The 17,856-nt window shown below is 34.0% G+C and overlaps 1 protein-coding gene across 3 annotated transcripts in view; it reads right to left on the reverse strand.

Annotated features, from left to right (window-relative positions):
- LOC134540437 (DNA topoisomerase 2) overlaps positions 1-17,856 on the reverse strand; it is a 132,864-nt gene that overhangs the window by 46,235 nt on the left and 68,773 nt on the right. For all 3 annotated transcript variants that reach the window (XM_063383190.1, XM_063383207.1, XM_063383199.1), the window contains exons 11-18: positions 17,223-17,433; positions 14,553-14,662; positions 11,850-12,328; positions 9,503-9,734; positions 6,786-6,985; positions 4,335-4,470; positions 573-730; positions 101-242 (exon numbers count right to left, since the gene is read on the reverse strand). In XM_063383190.1, the coding sequence (XP_063239260.1) occupies positions 101-242; positions 573-730; positions 4,335-4,470; positions 6,786-6,985; positions 9,503-9,734; positions 11,850-12,328; positions 14,553-14,662; positions 17,223-17,433 (1,668 nt within the window). The remainder of the gene's footprint in view (positions 1-100; positions 243-572; positions 731-4,334; positions 4,471-6,785; positions 6,986-9,502; positions 9,735-11,849; positions 12,329-14,552; positions 14,663-17,222; positions 17,434-17,856) is intronic.

A 17,856-nucleotide genomic window follows, 5' to 3' on the forward strand; every position in this document is an offset into this window, starting at 1 on the left:
TGGAAAACATTGTAACAAGGTTCTACTGCATTTAAAAACCACAGAACCAACTGTGACAGTGCTTTAATACCAACTTGACAAAGTAAAAAAGTGATCTTACCAGTGCGGCTTCCTTGTCTTGTTTCATTTTCCACTGATAAACAGGATCTTCCTCATAGCCTCGCTTCTTCAGCTCATCCATCATCACTTTCCTTTTCTTGTTCTCAACAACCAGCTCCCCACTACACTTCTCCAAAATGAACCTGATGGTAACAGCACAACGGAAATAAACTGAATGTTAGGCACTCTTTCAGTGGTATGGAGTGCATGCAGCTTGCCATTAACATGAATAATCATATTTACATAACACGGCAAAGTAATATTGCAGAATGCAACAAAGGTACATAAAACAAATTGATGCAAGCAAATCTTGGTTGCAGCCTCTCACGCTTGTACGGCTGTGCACTCAATTGAACTTACTGAGAGCCAGACTTAGGCATACATAATTAATTCTTTAGGTAACACATGCAATACCAAATTATACAATGATATATATTTTGTTAGTAAAAATGATTAAAAATTTTTTTTACTACCTCGCTTGGTTGCTGAGCTTCAGAGACTCTGCTGACAGAATTCCCTCCAAATAAGCCTTCCTCTTCTCGTAGAAAGAAAGGCGCAAGGTGTAGAATTCTTTTAAGATATCTTCTACAGATTCAAACTTCCTCATCACTAAGTTGCCATCAAATACGCACTACAAAATCAAGAGAAAATGAACATTGATGCATGAAAGAATAAAAATATATATAACATTTTCCTGCTGGATATTAACTTAAACAATTATGACTAGAGCTGGGTGGGATCCAGATTCTTCAGGAAAAAACAACAATGTATATTTTTCGAAAAATTGGGCGGGAAATTACATTTTTCAATTTCCCGATTTAACTGTGGTAGACTACCAAGTTCACGTGCATTTTAACCTAAATTAATAAATGCATGCTATCGAGAAAGCACCATTTTCAGCAAATAAAACTAAAAAATTAACATTCACAGGTGCAATCGTAGATAAGCACTTCCTTCAGCATTTTAAACATACAACAAATAATCAAATTTATTTCACTACTATTGCAAAACAGTTGTAGAACAAATTGGTACACAATTGAAAAATAGTGACTATTTAACATTTTTAACATTTTAAAAATGTACAAAACAGATTTTTTTTTTGTTTCACGATAAAAAAAAATGTCTACGACCATAGAAAACATCAGTAAAAACACAGGAACTGTTTATTATGGACAAAATGTTAACATTTTAGTTGAAACAGATCTACCACCATATCAAAAGCAAAGTAAACAAATAATGTAATAATGCTGAATGACTACATGGCCATCACAAATAACTATGAGTGAATAACTTGTCAAAAGTGTAAATACGAGCTAATATCGTTAATCCCAATCCTGCCCTTTCCCAGAGGAAATTTTTTTTTCGCTGTCCAAAATTTTTCAACTCGCCCAGTTCTTATTGCAACATTTTAAAGGATTTTATAAATATATAAAATTAAAGGTAAGAAAGACCGGCCTTTATTATCTCTATAAACAAATGAATAAAGTGCCAAAAAATTTCCTTTGCTAGACGCATCAAAGTTTTTACAATGTTTACAGAAAAGTCTAAAAAAGAGTTTTCAAGTATATTTGTGATTTTTAAGGTGCTGCCACTTTTCAATTACAACAAAAACTATGTGTTGAGAAGGCCTATTTGATTATTCAAATACAAATAATAAATTATTCGTACTTGATTCAAACTCAAATACTATCACTTCAAAATAACAAATGTTATTTCACTTACAAATACTTAACATAGTATACGGGGGAGCTGAATTGTTGCCCGTTGGATGGGCAGCCCTTCAGGATTTTTCTGGCAATGGTTTGATTGTACAGCGACTGGAAGGGCAGCCCATCCAATTTCTGAAAACATGTTTGTTTAAGTGCTTAAATAATCCTGAAAACTTGCCCCTTAGAAGGGCAGCCCATCAGGACTTTTCTTACAGTAGTGTTTTTGAAAGGTTGTCTGAATTGTTGCCCCTTGGATGGGCAGCCCATCAGGATTTTTCTGACAGTGGTGTTTTTGAAAGACTGTCTGAATTGTTGCCCATTGGATGGGCAGCCAATCAGGATTTTTCTGACAGTGGTGTTTTTGAAAGGTTGTCTGAATTGTTGCCCCATTGATGGGCAGCCCTTCAGGATTTTTCTGACAGTGGTTAGTTTAGGTTAGGTTAGTTTAGTTTAGTTTAGTTTAGGTTAGATTATGTTAGGTTAGGTCACTTTACAAACTAACCACTGTCAGAAAAATCCTGATGGGCTGCCCTTCCAAGGGGCAACAATTCAGACAACCTTTCAAAAACACCAATGTCAGAAAAATCCTGATGGGCTGCCCTTCCAAGGGGCAACAATTCAGACAACCTTTCAAAAACACTACAGTTAGAAAAATCCTGATGGGTTGCACATCCAAGGGGCAAGTTTTCAGGATTATTAAAACTCAAAGGAGCGTGTTTTCAGAAATTGGATGGGCTGCCCTTCTAATGGGCAACAATTCAGTCGCCCCTAGTATACCTCCTAAGTTTGTTATGTACCAACATTCACTGCTGAGCTCAAGTCATTTGTGCAATATAAATACCCTTTATTGATGTTTGATGGGACTTCATAATCAAAAACATGAACAATAAGCTACGTTTTAAACATGCAAACATTCAAAGTAAATTGCCTAAACAATTCAACTCTGCATATTTGTCACTTCAAACTTGAAAACAAAATAATAATTGTATTCTTTTCGTCACATGAAACAGAAGAGGGAAAAAAAAAACAAACATCAACAAACTTGTACTACAACACCACAAAACACCGACAATCCATTGAGATGGGCATTAAAAAAAGTAACTGTCATAGTTTCAAAGGCATATAGATCAATAGTCACAATCGATCTAACAACATGTGACAAAGCAACAGCTTACTTGCTGTACATTTCTATGATAAAACAAACATTGCAACTCAAAAATTTATAAAAAAAAAAAGGTAAATAATAGTTTAAGATTCCAGATGAAATTAGCAAAAATTGTTTTTATAATACTGCTTAACTAAAATTAATTTACCTGGCTGCCATTAACAACAAAAAATTACTAATTTGGGAATACAGCATTTTAAAAAAAATTCACTTTTTTGTAAAATAGATTGCAACAGATTTAACTGTATTTTTTAGTTAACAAAAATTTTCAGAATTAATTATCAAGAGTAGCGGGTTGTGGACAATAATGCAAATAGGAACTGAAATGAAAGGTTGGTTGGTTGGTTGGTTGGTTGGTTGGTTGGTCAGTCAAATCAGCTGCATAATTTAAAAAAATATTATTTCCTAATTCAAATATTTTTACAAAAGTTTTATAAAATATTATTGTAGCTGACTTAACTTAACCTTTAACATTAGCATTATTTGTCTAATTTTCCAGAAGTTGTTACATGATGTGAATTTTTTTAGCAGGATTCTAGGGATGTGCGAATCCTTGATTTTCAGTTCGGTTCAAATCCGATTCGAATCCCTGGCAATATTTGAGGTATAAATCCGATTCCAAATAATAAGCACAGAATAATTAAAAATAACTGAATAATTTAAAAATAACATGTGTTCTCTTTTTTATAACTTAATTAATAATAAACACTTTAAAATATAAAAACCAAAACAAATTCGATTCTCCAACTCAATCGTAATAAACTGCACGCCACAGAGAAATCTCAGTTTTATAAACGTTTCAGAAAACGAAACCATTTTTCCTCCAATAAATAGCCAAGACGTTTTTTTCTTGTAGGTATGCAATTGTTTTTAGTTTATAGTTTGCTATACGACGAAATTCGTAATTGTAGTTAAAGCTCTCCAAATTTCGAAATTCTTTTAATGTTACAGTGTTAATTATTAATTTACATATCTTTCTTTGATACATCATATTATAAATACTTAAGAAATAGTAGCCTAATTTTATTTTTCACTGCTAGTATTTTTGAGCCGTATTAAATTAATTTATAACTTTTGTGAATATTCGTAATACTGTTCGAATCCATGTACGTACAACGATTCCGGGTTCGGTTAATTGTGGATTCGAACTGTACCCGAAAATATCGGGTACCAGCATCCCTACAGGATTCTAATTCTCATGCTTACTATTTGAATTCAATGTATTCATATCTGTATATGATTAGAATTTAAAAAAAAAAACTGCTATTCACATAGGCCTAGTGTTAAGGTATTATGATAATGAGCAAGAATGTACATTGAAAAGGTTTCAAAAAAATTTGTAATAAAAGCTATAAACTCACCATAGATGTTGTTGTGAACGATGTCTGTAACTTGAAAAACTTGTGCAGGCCATCAAATTCAAGTTGCATTAGCTTCTCTGCATTCATCGTCACAACAAACCTGACAGTTGTGTCTGTGTTGTACTCTTTGTAGTCTCTGTAAAATCATTTACGAACTTTGAATCACTCTAGGATTTTCCTTCTTCACTGAATCTAGAGGTTCAGGACCTGTTGCCCTGCCACCAACCAATAATTATTTATGTTACTTAAGCACTAAAACTTCTTAACAGGACTCATTTGATAATTTTACTGTTAAGGGGAGAGATAGGAACAGAAAGAGGCCATATTGGTTTCAACAATTTTTAATTACTTTCTTTTGATTTTCATAATTTTCTTTGTTAAAGAAGAGTATATAATTTAATGGAATGCTAGAGGTTAATAATGACTTTTACTACAAAATGTTTACCCTTTGAGACATTGGTGTTTATAATTTAACTGATTTTTGGAAATGACTAAAACTGTGATTAAACTGTAAATGGACTCCCTTTCTCAATTTGTAATCTCTGCTTTAAAACAGGTGTATTTTCAATATCAAACAATATCAAAAATAATGGCATGAACACCAATATGGCATTTTACGGTTCCTATTTTTTTTACCCTTTCAGATGTATAATTTGTGTGGCAAAGATAGTAAATCAGTTTTTTTAATTTTTTTTTATTTTTTTAAGTAGAACTGGACTGGTTGGAGAATTCTGGTTTCTGAAAATTATGGGCAGGGAAAAGAATTTCACCTAAAGACACGACTGGATTGGGAATTATAAAATTTAACCAATTTTATATGTTTACAAGTAAAAACTATTTTTTTTATGTAGTACATATATACATAGTCATTATAAATTGATAAAGACAAACTTCACTAAATGCAAAACACCACGAAATAATAATAAATTATTTTAATATATTATATGTGGTAAATTTAAACATAAAGCCTAATTCACATACAATGACCAAATTAACTTATATTTACACCTTTAAACTAAAATTATTTTTTGTTTTTAGTTATGTATTTAAAATCGCCACGAACCCATTTAGAAATATTACAAAAACATTTACAGCAAATTTCCACTCAAAAATGGAACTTTCATTTACGTCAATATTTGTTTTGATTTAGAGTTGCGAATCAGAACGTCTAGTGTCATAGATAAATGCAGCTAGTATAATGTGAAAACATCGTGGTAGATTAATGTATCAATTAAAATATAGTTTCAACTAAAGTATTAATATGTTGTCAGCAAAACCGTTTCCCTAATCTGATGAAATAAATTTTCTTACACATTTAGCATGTCAAATTGTGGATGAGATTCGTTCCGCTAATGTTTCGCAACAGTATTGAATTAACTGTGTTAATTTGTTGTGTGTTTCAAATAGTTAATACAGTAATTGTTTACGACTGTGCATCTACATGTATATACCGTGTTTTATCGCATAATTGTCGCACATTTTATACTAAAACAAAGTTTGAAAAGTAGGGGTGCGACGATTGTGTGAGAAAAGCATTTTTCGTTAGGTACAGTTATTCATCAAAACAAAACCTATTCAAGGAAAGTACATTCATTTAAAAAGTAGAGTATACAAAAGCACGCCAAACAATTAAAAATATGCAACAAAAACATTTTGTTCAACTTTAAATAGAGAAAACAAAACTGTGACGCGAATGAGAGTCGGAGCGCATAACTATTGTTGTAGTACACACCACGAGAAAAGCGTGGGCTATCAAATGTAGTTAACTCGGCACTAGATAGAGCGTGCGGGTTGTATGCAATCGATGAGCTATCTGCATCGATGTTAGACTATGTGCGCGCGCTCTATACGGGAATGAACATAACCAAACATGAATGATATCAACTAGCGCTGCCTACATTTTTATAAGCGGTACACAGCGGCAACGAAGACCAAAAAATAAAAGTTATAATGTTTGAAAATGTCTTTAATAGAAAATTTTCACTTCAGACAACTTCGTATTTCTGCTAATTAAATAATTAAGTGGTAATATCCGAATGAATATAAGATTTCAACTTTAAAATACATTTACACGAAAAAAGTACCTACACAAAGCGCTCGTAATCTAAATAATCATGCAATGTTTATGCGAGAAATTATTTTCTCCAAATTTTTATGTCCTAAAATAATGCGATGAAACGCGGTACGCTACCTTTAATAGTTATGACATTGAACAGCTGAAAATGGTGTATTTTTAACTGTGTGCGCATTGTGAGATGTTAAAGTGCAGCTTTCTTTTAAAATAGTTTAACAATAATTTCAGCAAATTGAAATGTATACTACCAAAAGTAATCAGGGAAACCGTAAATAGTAATATCCTGCCCGGCATGTAGAGAAGGATATGTTTTGGGAGAAATGGGGATCCCATCCAGCTATAGATTTTATTTAAATCTGTAAACATTTACAACTCACTTGATCTGTCCTGGTGTCTTTTCTGCACCATGAAGCAGAGGTTCCAACACAGATTCTTTATAGTTCTGTGTCCAAACCCCTATAGGCAGTTCTGTTATTTCCACTTTGTCATCTGCAATGATGCCCACTTCTCCAAAGGTGACATACCTCTGATGACTTACTTTTTCAATGATTCCCCTGAAGTTCTTGTACCATGGTGTCTGAAAACCACAATTAAAACTAACATTTACAATAGAATTAAAAGATACATTGAAAACTTAAGCTGAAAAATTAGAATAACTACAGTTTTCACACAATTATGTTGCCATATCATTTTATGGAGATCAAGATCCAATGGGGAAAAAAGAAGTCTAATTATTCTAATTTAATTGGGGCTGATTTACTCACATAAAAATTTTAATTGCCAATGGAAAAAATTTTTGTAACTCAAGCAGTAAAATAATTAAAAACTAACTACTCTCACTCCTATTTCTGAAATGTGCACAATAAAAAAAAACAGTTAAACATTATTAATGCAAACCTCACAAACAAGACGTGGAAAAAAATGTCTTAAGAGACAATTCAGTCAAGTGTCTGAGCACTGAAGCAAACTATGTCAGTGCTGTGAGTTGATGAGATGATTCCTTCGAGTAAAAATGACACCAATAGGTATTCATGTGCATAAGTTAAATTAAGAAATCATCAAGTTGTTGATCTGAGTTGTACTTTCTATGGCCAGCTTTGTTACAAAACTAGACAAAGTAACTGGTTCGAGGTCCCGTACAATGAATTTCGGTACTATTATCCATATATGTAGTTGGAATTGTCAGATTATTCAAGGTTTCATACACCTAATTGAAATTCTGTTAGATTAATTGAAGAAGTCCGATGAAATGGGTTCTGTGTTGATTCAGGATGGCCACTATTCTGGTTGTAAAGAAATCCAGATTTTGTTAATGTTTCTCAAAATCTTCTCAGTGAAGGTTAGAACTAATAAAACTTATTAGATTAAATTTGAAACTGAAATGAATTACAATATTATAAATTTATAATAAAATTATAATAAAGTATTTCTCATAAAAACAATTTAAAAGCATTGACATGTTGCTTAACTAAAAACAATAATTAAAAGAAATATAGCTTAAGTCAAACACAGTTGTAGATTAATAGCAAATCAAATCAGTGGATAAAACTTTTCACAGTTTCAAGTTCGTGGATGTGTATGGTGGGGATTAATGTTCTCTTTGATGATTAACATTTCTTGGTAGGCATCTGCCAAGAGTGGTGTGTGGTTCTAGACCACACACACGCCTACTGTTAATGCAGGAGACATGTCACCAGTGTGTGTGCATTTAGGTTCTGTAACCTCAACAATTGTACTGAACCGAAATTAATCAGAGTGGCCACCAAGCCAGGAAAATCAAGAAAATTTAATTTATCGTAAATTTTTCATTTATGAAAGTCATCGAGAATTATTTGTTTTTCTAGCAAGTTGAAAACAACATACTTGAAATCTGCACACCGTTCCTACAAAATGAGCTCTTTACAGTTTGGTTTAAAAACTACATGCCGTGGCCACAAACTGCATCACAACGAATTTTCACTCAATTCTGGCACTTTTACTTAGGTTTACATTTGTATAAGTTGCTTTCGAGGTGTAAACAGTCATGTCTATAGTGACAAATGCAGCACATTACTAGTTGCTACTGTGTATTTATGGTGGTAGATAAATCATAACTATAGATTTAAATATTGTTCCCAGTACATTTTTCACATTTTGTACATAGCACACCTGTGTTTTTCTTGATACAGTCTATAGTTGAAGCCAATTTTTTTTTCTGATACTAGGACATGATACAAAATATCTGTTTATTGCCCTTTTAATGTGTCTAAAATTTGTATTTTTATACTAGATACGTTCTGCTAACATTTTGTGACAGTAGTGAGATAACTTTAATATATTTTATATGTTTAAAATGCTGCTTGTTTACAACCAAGCCTGTTGATATCTTTTACACCATAATTCATAGTTTGAGTATGAACTGCTAACAATTGTGTGTTTTCAATTGCAAGACCGTATTGAATCAGGTTAGGAGTGCAATGCTTTCTTTGAAAAAAAATATATATATATATATTTTTAACAAGTTTGGCACATGTACATGTATGCTACCAGAGCAAAATCTGGAAATGGAAAAAAGTATTTCCCACCGCGACTGACAAATTTCCAGTTTTTCAGGAAAATCCAGGATCCCACCTAGCTCTATTTTAACTAACAAAGTGGAACATTTTTCAATTATTTGGCTGAATAAGTTTATTGCCCTAGAGAAAACAAAATAAATTTCAAACTTGAACTCAATTTATAATACTTTTCACAAGCATTAATGTATAAATTTTATTTTGTTTTTACACATTTAGATAATTATTTTATTAAGAGAGAGGGAGTTTTTGACAATGGCTCACATGTAGACAAAAATTTGAATGTATATATGCTGTTTTTGTTATGTTTTATGCAATTCTTTTTTCATAGCCTAATTCTTTTAATGTCTGTACCAGTATTACCAAAAATTTATTTTATACCTCACGAGTACGTATTTCCTCTTATTCTGAAATAAATTTTTAAAGCCCTGAATAAATAGAAAAAAATTGTCACCTCAATCTCACATGCATAGATTAAAGCGGAAGTTATAAAACTCAAATATAACTTCACAACCCTCATCACATAGAAAATTTTAACTCACCATTTCTTTGGGCTCCTCACCCTCTAACATGCGCTTGAGGTTCGCTATGATCTCCCGCGGGTTGTAGTTGGGGATCTTGGTCATCCAGCCAGTGCCGATGCCATCCGCACCGTTCACCAGCACCATCGGGATGACAGGCATGTACCACACTGGCTCTATCTTCTGGTTGTCATCGTACTGGTTCTTCAACAGCGGCTCGTCATGCGGGTGGAAAATGAACTTTGCCAATGGACTGCAACCCAGCATCATCCAGTCAACATTCACAAACATTATTGATTTTAACCACTGCAAAAGTATTAATGGTTTATAAGTAGGGTAATGAAGTTTTGATTTTTATTTATTGGTTTGGTACTGGTTCTGCTTTACATCAAGAACATTAGTTCTCGATTCTGGTTCTTATAAAAAGCATTTTATTCTGTAGTACTAAATTAAAATTTTTGTTACAATATCAGAGGCAGAGCCGCGAGGCAGGTCAGTGGACCTCCTAGCAGTCAGCCAGCCTGTTGATCCCTAGTTGGGGCACAGTCCACTGACACAGCGCGTTCCTTCTCGGATTAGCTGCAGCACCTCGCTAACCTCCTTCCCCCATGCATTGTCTATCTTTCAGTCCATCTGGAGGGTTTAGCGGGCTCCTAGACGCCGCCGCGTGGAATGGCGTTTCTAACACGACATTGTTCTGGAAGCTTTGGGTGCGAGACCATTCCAGAAGAGAGTTAAAGAGTATAAAAATGGAGATGCCAACCTCCAGGGAGTGAAGTAAAGAGGGCGAGTGACCCCTTGGCGAGCAATAATCGGATGGGGTTCTTGTGCGGAAACTGGTGTATCAGGAACTGTCACGTGGCATGGATGCTGAGACATGCGAGGCAGTGTGTTGGGACCGAGGCACATGGTAAGAGGTGAGTAGTAGGGAGAGCCACTGTCAAGTCGAACTCCAATGGGGAGAGAAAACTGTGAACTGAACGAAAGAGTGATTGACTAGTGGACAGACATTTTAAGTGTTGTAATTAAATTAATAGTGTAAATAATAGAATAATAAAACTGTATTTAATTAATTTGGCTATTCTTTTCAAATCTGTTTTCCCAATAGTTACAATATCAACGAGGTTTTTTGGGTTATAACTTTTTGCTTGAAATTTATTATTTAATTATTTTTGTACTAATCTCAAACCATGAAATAGGCCAATCTCTACTGCCATCCGTATACTGATGGTCAAGATTCATTATCTTTTTCTAGTTTAGCATATTTGGCACTCACTTGTATATTTTCTTAAAATTCTAAAGTAAATTGTTTTTATGAGTCTACAGTATTACCCTGCTTTGTTTCTTTACATACAATATTTCGCTTGCATGCTTTGTTATTTTTATTATATAATTGGCTATTGACATCCTGAACTGCCAGAAATCTTAACTTTCCATCAGACATGAAACAGTACTACCAATTTACAGACAGAATTGCAAAAAGCCATACTGATTTCAATTGTGTTTATGACATATATTGCAATTTTGTCTTTGTTAAACCAGAGATCACACATGTAAAACTAACTGTAGTAGTTAATCATTATAAAATTTTGGAATTCTATTAAAATATACAACAGTTTAATGAAGACAAGAATTCAGCTAAAATAAACCGGGGCCAACAAATTACTGAAACTAAGACTGTCTTTTGGTTCCTGTTCCACAGGTAAACTATTCTCTATATCATTAATTTTCATCAGTTATTACACTGTGAGATGTTGGTAACATAGAAAGAAGGTAATTGTTTACCTTTTCCGCAGTATAAACATTTTGTATAATAACAGATCACGAAGTAACAGAATAAAACAAATATACCCGGAACAGAAACTGAAGAATTCAAAAGTCAGTTTCTACATAAAGGAACTAAAACCGGGATATAAAAATCAGGGAACCACACAGGTCTGTATACAGGACAAAATATTTCAAATTTTTCCATAAATTTGCTGAGTTTTAGTTTCTTATATTTTTGGTTTGGCTTAAAATCCACAGTCACACACGACAGAAGGCTGATCAGTAAGCCATCAGCCCCTCTCCTCCTGAACACTTGTGGGCCAATGAAGCCGGGCACAATGGCACGCGCCACCCACTTGCAGTCGCATTGCTTGTTGACAGGGCGACCACATCACGTCTCTGGCGAAGCTACCCGAGACCACCCAACCGATAGCCACCCCCACTTGCCCCCTCTCCCATTAGGCAAACACTACAGCCACCTGGAGTCCCCAAAAGCTGCAGGCAATTGTCGACAATACCAGCCCCTCAGGTAGGGTATAAAAGGGAGCAGTAGTGGTTGAAGACCCCTGAAAGCTGCCGAGCTAAGAGGAACATAACGCACCTGAGCATGGTGAAGATGTAACGAGGGCTGGCGGCATCCTTGCCGCCGGTGAGGCGCGTGCCAAACTGCCCAATGGGCTGCAGCATATTGATGTTGTTGCTGCCGACGTAGTTCTGCGCCAAGTTGATGATGGTGGACATGAGCGAGGCCTCACCGTGGTGGTAGGCTGAGTGCTCGGCCACTGAGCCGGCCAGCTGGGCCACCTTCACCTCCCTCTTGTCCTTGCGCTTCATGCAGGTGTACAGCACCTTGCGCTGGCCCGGCTTCAGGCCGTCCACCATGGAGGGGATGGAGCGCTCGTTGTCCAGGTTGCTGAACAGCACCAGCTCCTTGTTCACAAAGTCAGTGTAGTTGATTTGGTGTGTGTCCTTCTCGTACAGGTACTGCTCAGGCAGTCCCAGCTCCCGCCGCTGCTTGCTGTCCTCCATCCAGTTGGTAAGCCATTCCTTGCGCTCCTCTATGCACTTCTTGCTGAATGCCTGCAAGACACACGCAGGGCTTAGCATCTAGTTGACTGCGAGATTAGAGCTGTTAAAATTAGACCTGGCTGGGATAGGGAATTAGGTTCTGGAATAAAATTTCCCCCTGGAAAAGGGACAGAATTGGAAGTTATTTAGGTTACAAATTCAAAAATTACCATACTTTTTCAAAGGTATATTAATATTGCGTAGCCCTAAAAATTGTGATTATACATTCATGTAGGCAGCAAGCACAGCAAGATACCAAAAATTAAGGCTAATCTTAAGGGAAAAAATTGAATAAAATCAACAAAAATTCTGGAAATGTTCTGCTATGGACCAAATGTGAACACTACAGTTGAAACTATTGAAAGGAGGTTTCAATCTATAATTGCAAATTATCTGCCACCATGTTCACAGGAGTAGATTACTTGCAACATTTATTTATGACATCTAGACGTGACTTGTACCTTTAAAGCAACATAAACATATGAACATAAAAATGCCTGAATCAAGTGGCATTTCTTAGTACGTAAATGTTTGTAATATTGCAGAATGGGTAAATGGCCATTGTAAATAACTAAAATTAGGTGAATAATTTGAGTTAAAAGTGTAACTGTAACAAATTTGGTCTCTTATTTTGCAAATTAGGATCTTTGTTTTAATTTTGCAAGTCTTGAAAATTACATGCCTCTATCAATGTATAATTACATACTAATTTTGGGCTACACATTAAAAAGGACAATATTTTTTCTTTGAAAAAGTATAAATTGTTTTTTTTTTTTTTAATTTGTAAGCTTAAAAAACTTCTAATCCCATCTTGTTTCCCGTGGGAAATTTTCCCACTCAAAAATTCCCTATCCTGCCCAACTTTAGTAAGAAGGTAAAGCAACATGACATTGTGTGAGTGTGGGCGATTTACCATTGTGTGAGTGTGGCGATTTACCATTGTGTGAGTGTGGGCGATTTACTTTAAATTTTAGACTCTGCGTAACAAACAAAGTCGTAACAATGAGGTTTTACTGTGTACAGAGATTTCTTAGTAAAAAAAAAGTATCAAATGGAAATAAGTTTGTCTCACCCTGCATGCAGGTACAGTCAAACCTCTATCTATCGAACTTGCGTGTATCAATTGTCCGTGTTTATCGTATACTTTCTACGGTCCCGGAAAAATTGCCATACAACTAAGGTTAAAAAAGTCTGCTTGTACCGATGTTCGAATTATCGTTTTGTCCACATTGATCATACAAAATGTGGTCCCGTCACTATAAATTATAATAGACGATCGTTTAACCATAAAGATTTTACAGAAATAACCATTTCTTAGAAAGAACCGTCATAAAAACAGTAACGGTAGTATACAGAAGTAGTAAAAATCACCTTAAATCTGCAGCCATTTTATAATAGTAACGAGTGAACTGTCAACAAACAGTAGATGGCTATCATTGATACCATATTTCCGTGAAATTGACTTGTCACAAAACGTTGCCACACTATCGACTTGTATTTATGTACGAAACTTTTTCATGTTGGCTAAAATGGTAACGTAAAAAACAAAACATTTTATACCGTACGTATATAAAATCACTTCAAGAATAAACATGTCTCTTATTATGACTGACATTGAGACGTCTCGTTTATAAGGTACAAAGAAACCAATATGGCGTCCGATGTGGCATTGAAAATTTATTGATTCCTGTGGAGCATCGTGAACGTATTTCTGTAAGCCGGTATTTCATTGTTCGGGCATGCTATCCTAATCTATGGCACATGTTACTTCCTGATTCTGATTGGTGTTTCCTTTACATGTGCATGAATGTTGACTTAATAAAAAGTGCAAAAGTGAGGTTAACATTTTAGAGCGATTAAAATGTCTTGGCATAGTAAACAGTTGAGAACACTTGATGAAAGAATTAGGATTATTGAAGAAATTGAAATTGAATTGTAGGTCTATTCTGCATAGGCTATGTTTGATTTTAAGTGTAAATTGATTTAAGTAAAATCCTTCCATTTTTTTTCTTCAATTGATTAAATTTTAATGACAAGTAACTGATATATTTCTGACACTAATTTTGAGGTTGAAATATTTTTTTAAAAATCTAAGAGTTATGTCCACATCTATTGAATGTCCGCAGGTACTGAATTTTTTTGTTGGTCCCCTGAAAAACGATAGATAGAGGTTTGACTGTATTTGAAAGTCCACAATGCCATCAAGTCTGTCTTCTTTAATGACAAACCAACTTACCATTTTGATGTGAACATCATCTTGCGGACCCGCATACTTGAATCTGATGCGATGCCTTGCCATGTCTGAGAAGTACTCCTTGGCTTCCTTTGAAGTGGATGTACCCAGACCTGGAAACAATGCCACAATTTAAGCCTGCCCATTCCTCTTATAACTACAAGTAGGATAACAGGTAAAATATTAAGATTCAATTTACTGGCTTACTTGGAACAGAAATTTAGAACAAATTATTTAGTGTCTTTTTGCATGCTTCCACATTTTAATACTGACATTTTGCATCACTTTTGCCTTATTTTTAATACACATTTAGTCAATTTTATTTACAATTGTCTGGGGGGCCTACAGTACAAACCATTAAAGAATATCACTTGGGACCATGATTTCATGTCACTGATGCACAAACGTAAAACTGTTCCCATGAATGCAAAAACCATAATTTCTCTTGTGCACTCATAACTGAGGTACCTGGCCTTTCAGTGTGCATGTTCACTTCTACAGCTACACACAGCTACCTGCATTATCATCTAAAATGGTGTTAAGACGTTTATGTGAGAATTTACAGCTTAGTTCTTGCACTACTACTATTTATCTGCACCTCCACCTAAAACAACAAATTTATTTTTCTTCTTCCTCTATATCAGAATCACTTTAACCCAACTCTTTTTGTACATCCACTCATTTTACAACATCCTTTACCACATTATTCTAGCAGAACCTGCTACAGCACAGTTATTCGACTGTTTGGCACAGTGTACAACTTTGAGGTTGTAATTACAAACAGAAGAGTATTTTTTTTGATGCTGAGGTGCACACAACAATAAATACCAGATAAAACTAACAAAAAATTACATTTAGCACAACGTGTCTTACAAACACTTGATAGGGACCCTGAATAACAATATATAAAAATGATCAAAATCTGTGTTACAATAAGGCAAAAGCTCTGCAGAATGTCAGTACTAAAACATAAAAGTGGTGCAAAAAAACTGTGTAAAATAATTTAACGTTACGTCTACAATTCAGTATCAAATGTTAATTTTTGCCTTTTATCTCCTCAAACATAAAAACACAGAGAATTGAAACTTAAGAACTTTGAGTAATTCTGAAGAAAAAGCTTCCTTTCAAAATATAATTTAAAATGCTTTCTTTTTTTCTTCCTATCATTCTCCAAGAGTGTAATTTAACCAATTTAACCAGTTGTTGAATTAGGAACATTAAAATTACTATAACATTGTGTGAATGGTTGGTTAGGTTGCTACATAAAAAAGTCTATAAAATGGTTTAAACAAATAGTTGGCTTAGCTACATTTAAAATATTTTAAAACAGTAAGGATGATTGGTTAAGTTACTTAGTTATATTTTTAATTGGTAATTCATTATGATCTTAATAATTGTTAATATGGCTAACCAAACACAACTAGCCACAATATTCAAGTATTTTATTGTTATGAACATAACATAACATAACATAACCTAACCAATCGTCTACACTACTTTAAGTATTTGTGAATTTAACTAACCAAACTTAATTATTCATTAAAATGTTAAACTTTCTTAAGAATCACAGCACCTTTTTAGAAAATTTTTGAAAAATATGTCAGGAAATTAATAAAAAGCAGTTTTATGATGTTTGTTCAGAAAAGATGCTCTGCTTCAAAGTTACAGATTCAATTTAACTTAATCAGCTCTATAACTTTCATAATTCTACCAAAAAACTACCTAAAATATCTTACTGTGATATCATTCACACAGGATAGATATTAAATAAAAAAGCAATACACAACTCCCAATTGGCATAACCTACACTATATGTACTTTATAGATGCTGAATTAACCAATTAAATGTTAACAAAGGAATGAGGCTAAATGTAGGTAACACATTGTAACCATGTTTTATCATAATGTTAACAATTATTTCTTGGCCTAAACCAAAAAATTACGAAAATGTAAGAAATGAGAGTAGGTTATTTCCGGATTATTTTTCACACTTGTTTGGAAGTTTTCCGATGAACAGTTTTTCTCCACTTGAAAAAAAAAGTACATTTTTTGTGTCACATTTGGTAATTTAAAAAAGTAACATAAAACCTGGTTTAATATAAAATGTGTAAACAAAGCCATTTCTCCAGCTTTTTAATAAAAATAAATTATGTACATATGGAAATTAATTTTGCTGAAATATATTAAATAAAGGTTATCAAGATCAAAGGTAATTAAATGTAAGAAATTAAATTAATGCTGTTTTATAGACCGTCAAGTGAATTAAAAAGATTTTGGCATTTTTTTCAATGTTAAAGTCTACTTGGATTTTTCTTGGTACGTGACCCCATTCCAACCTGCATTTTCATGACCACCGTTTATGATGAAGAAGAAAAATCGCCTTTATTTGGTTTCATGTGGCAACCACATAGCTGATAAGCCCTGAATACAACAATCCAAGGAATTATTTGATACAATAGATATAAACCCCATGTAAAAACACACTGTCAAGATTTTGTCTAATTTTGAGTCTGCACATCATGTTTTGCACATCACTTTTTGGCCTAAACCAACCTATTTGTTAAAAGACTTGTTTTGAAAACTGCACATTCTCCCTCTTCCAAATTGTAAAGACCAGACCATCTCTACAGCCACATTTGATTCTACAACATTGAACTTCATGAAAACACATACCTTTGTAGTACTTTATCTTGTATGTGTGCCAATTGTCAGTCTGGGACTTCCACTCCTCAAACTCTGGCAGGGAATAAAAGGACAGCTCCTGGTTGCTTTTGGAAGCCTTCACGATGGGCGTGATGAACTCCTCTAGGAAAGGGAGCTTCAACAGCGATGGCCAATTGTGGTGAATGAAGTTTATCAGGAGCCCTTTGATGTGGGAACCGTCCTACAATACCAAAACATGTCAAAATCTATCAAGTGATTTAATAAATACCAATTTTAGTTTCAGAACATATAACAAGAGCTGTATACCAAAATAAACATGCAAACTGCTTCGCAGAATTTTTTTTTCAAGTCAAATAAAACAAAGTTTATAAATAATATTTTCAATTAGAATGAAATTGCATTCAAAATTCAAAATTTTAGTCAAGTAATTAAAAATTCAACTGAGCACATATAATGCAGAAATCTTTGTGACCAATGTTATGTTCCTGGTGTTTATGTTAAGGATTCATGAACATAAAGTTAAAGTCCACGTGTGTCTTTACAAAGTGTCATTTGTATTATTTTAGAATAGGTAACATATTAAGGAGCTTATCTATTAATATTTGTCCCACTTTGAAATTCAAAATTATAATGCAGTTACTAA

This window comes from Bacillus rossius, chromosome 1 (genome assembly GCF_032445375.1).
Source record: "Bacillus rossius redtenbacheri isolate Brsri chromosome 1, Brsri_v3, whole genome shotgun sequence".
Taxonomy (NCBI): domain Eukaryota; kingdom Metazoa; phylum Arthropoda; class Insecta; order Phasmatodea; family Bacillidae; genus Bacillus; species Bacillus rossius.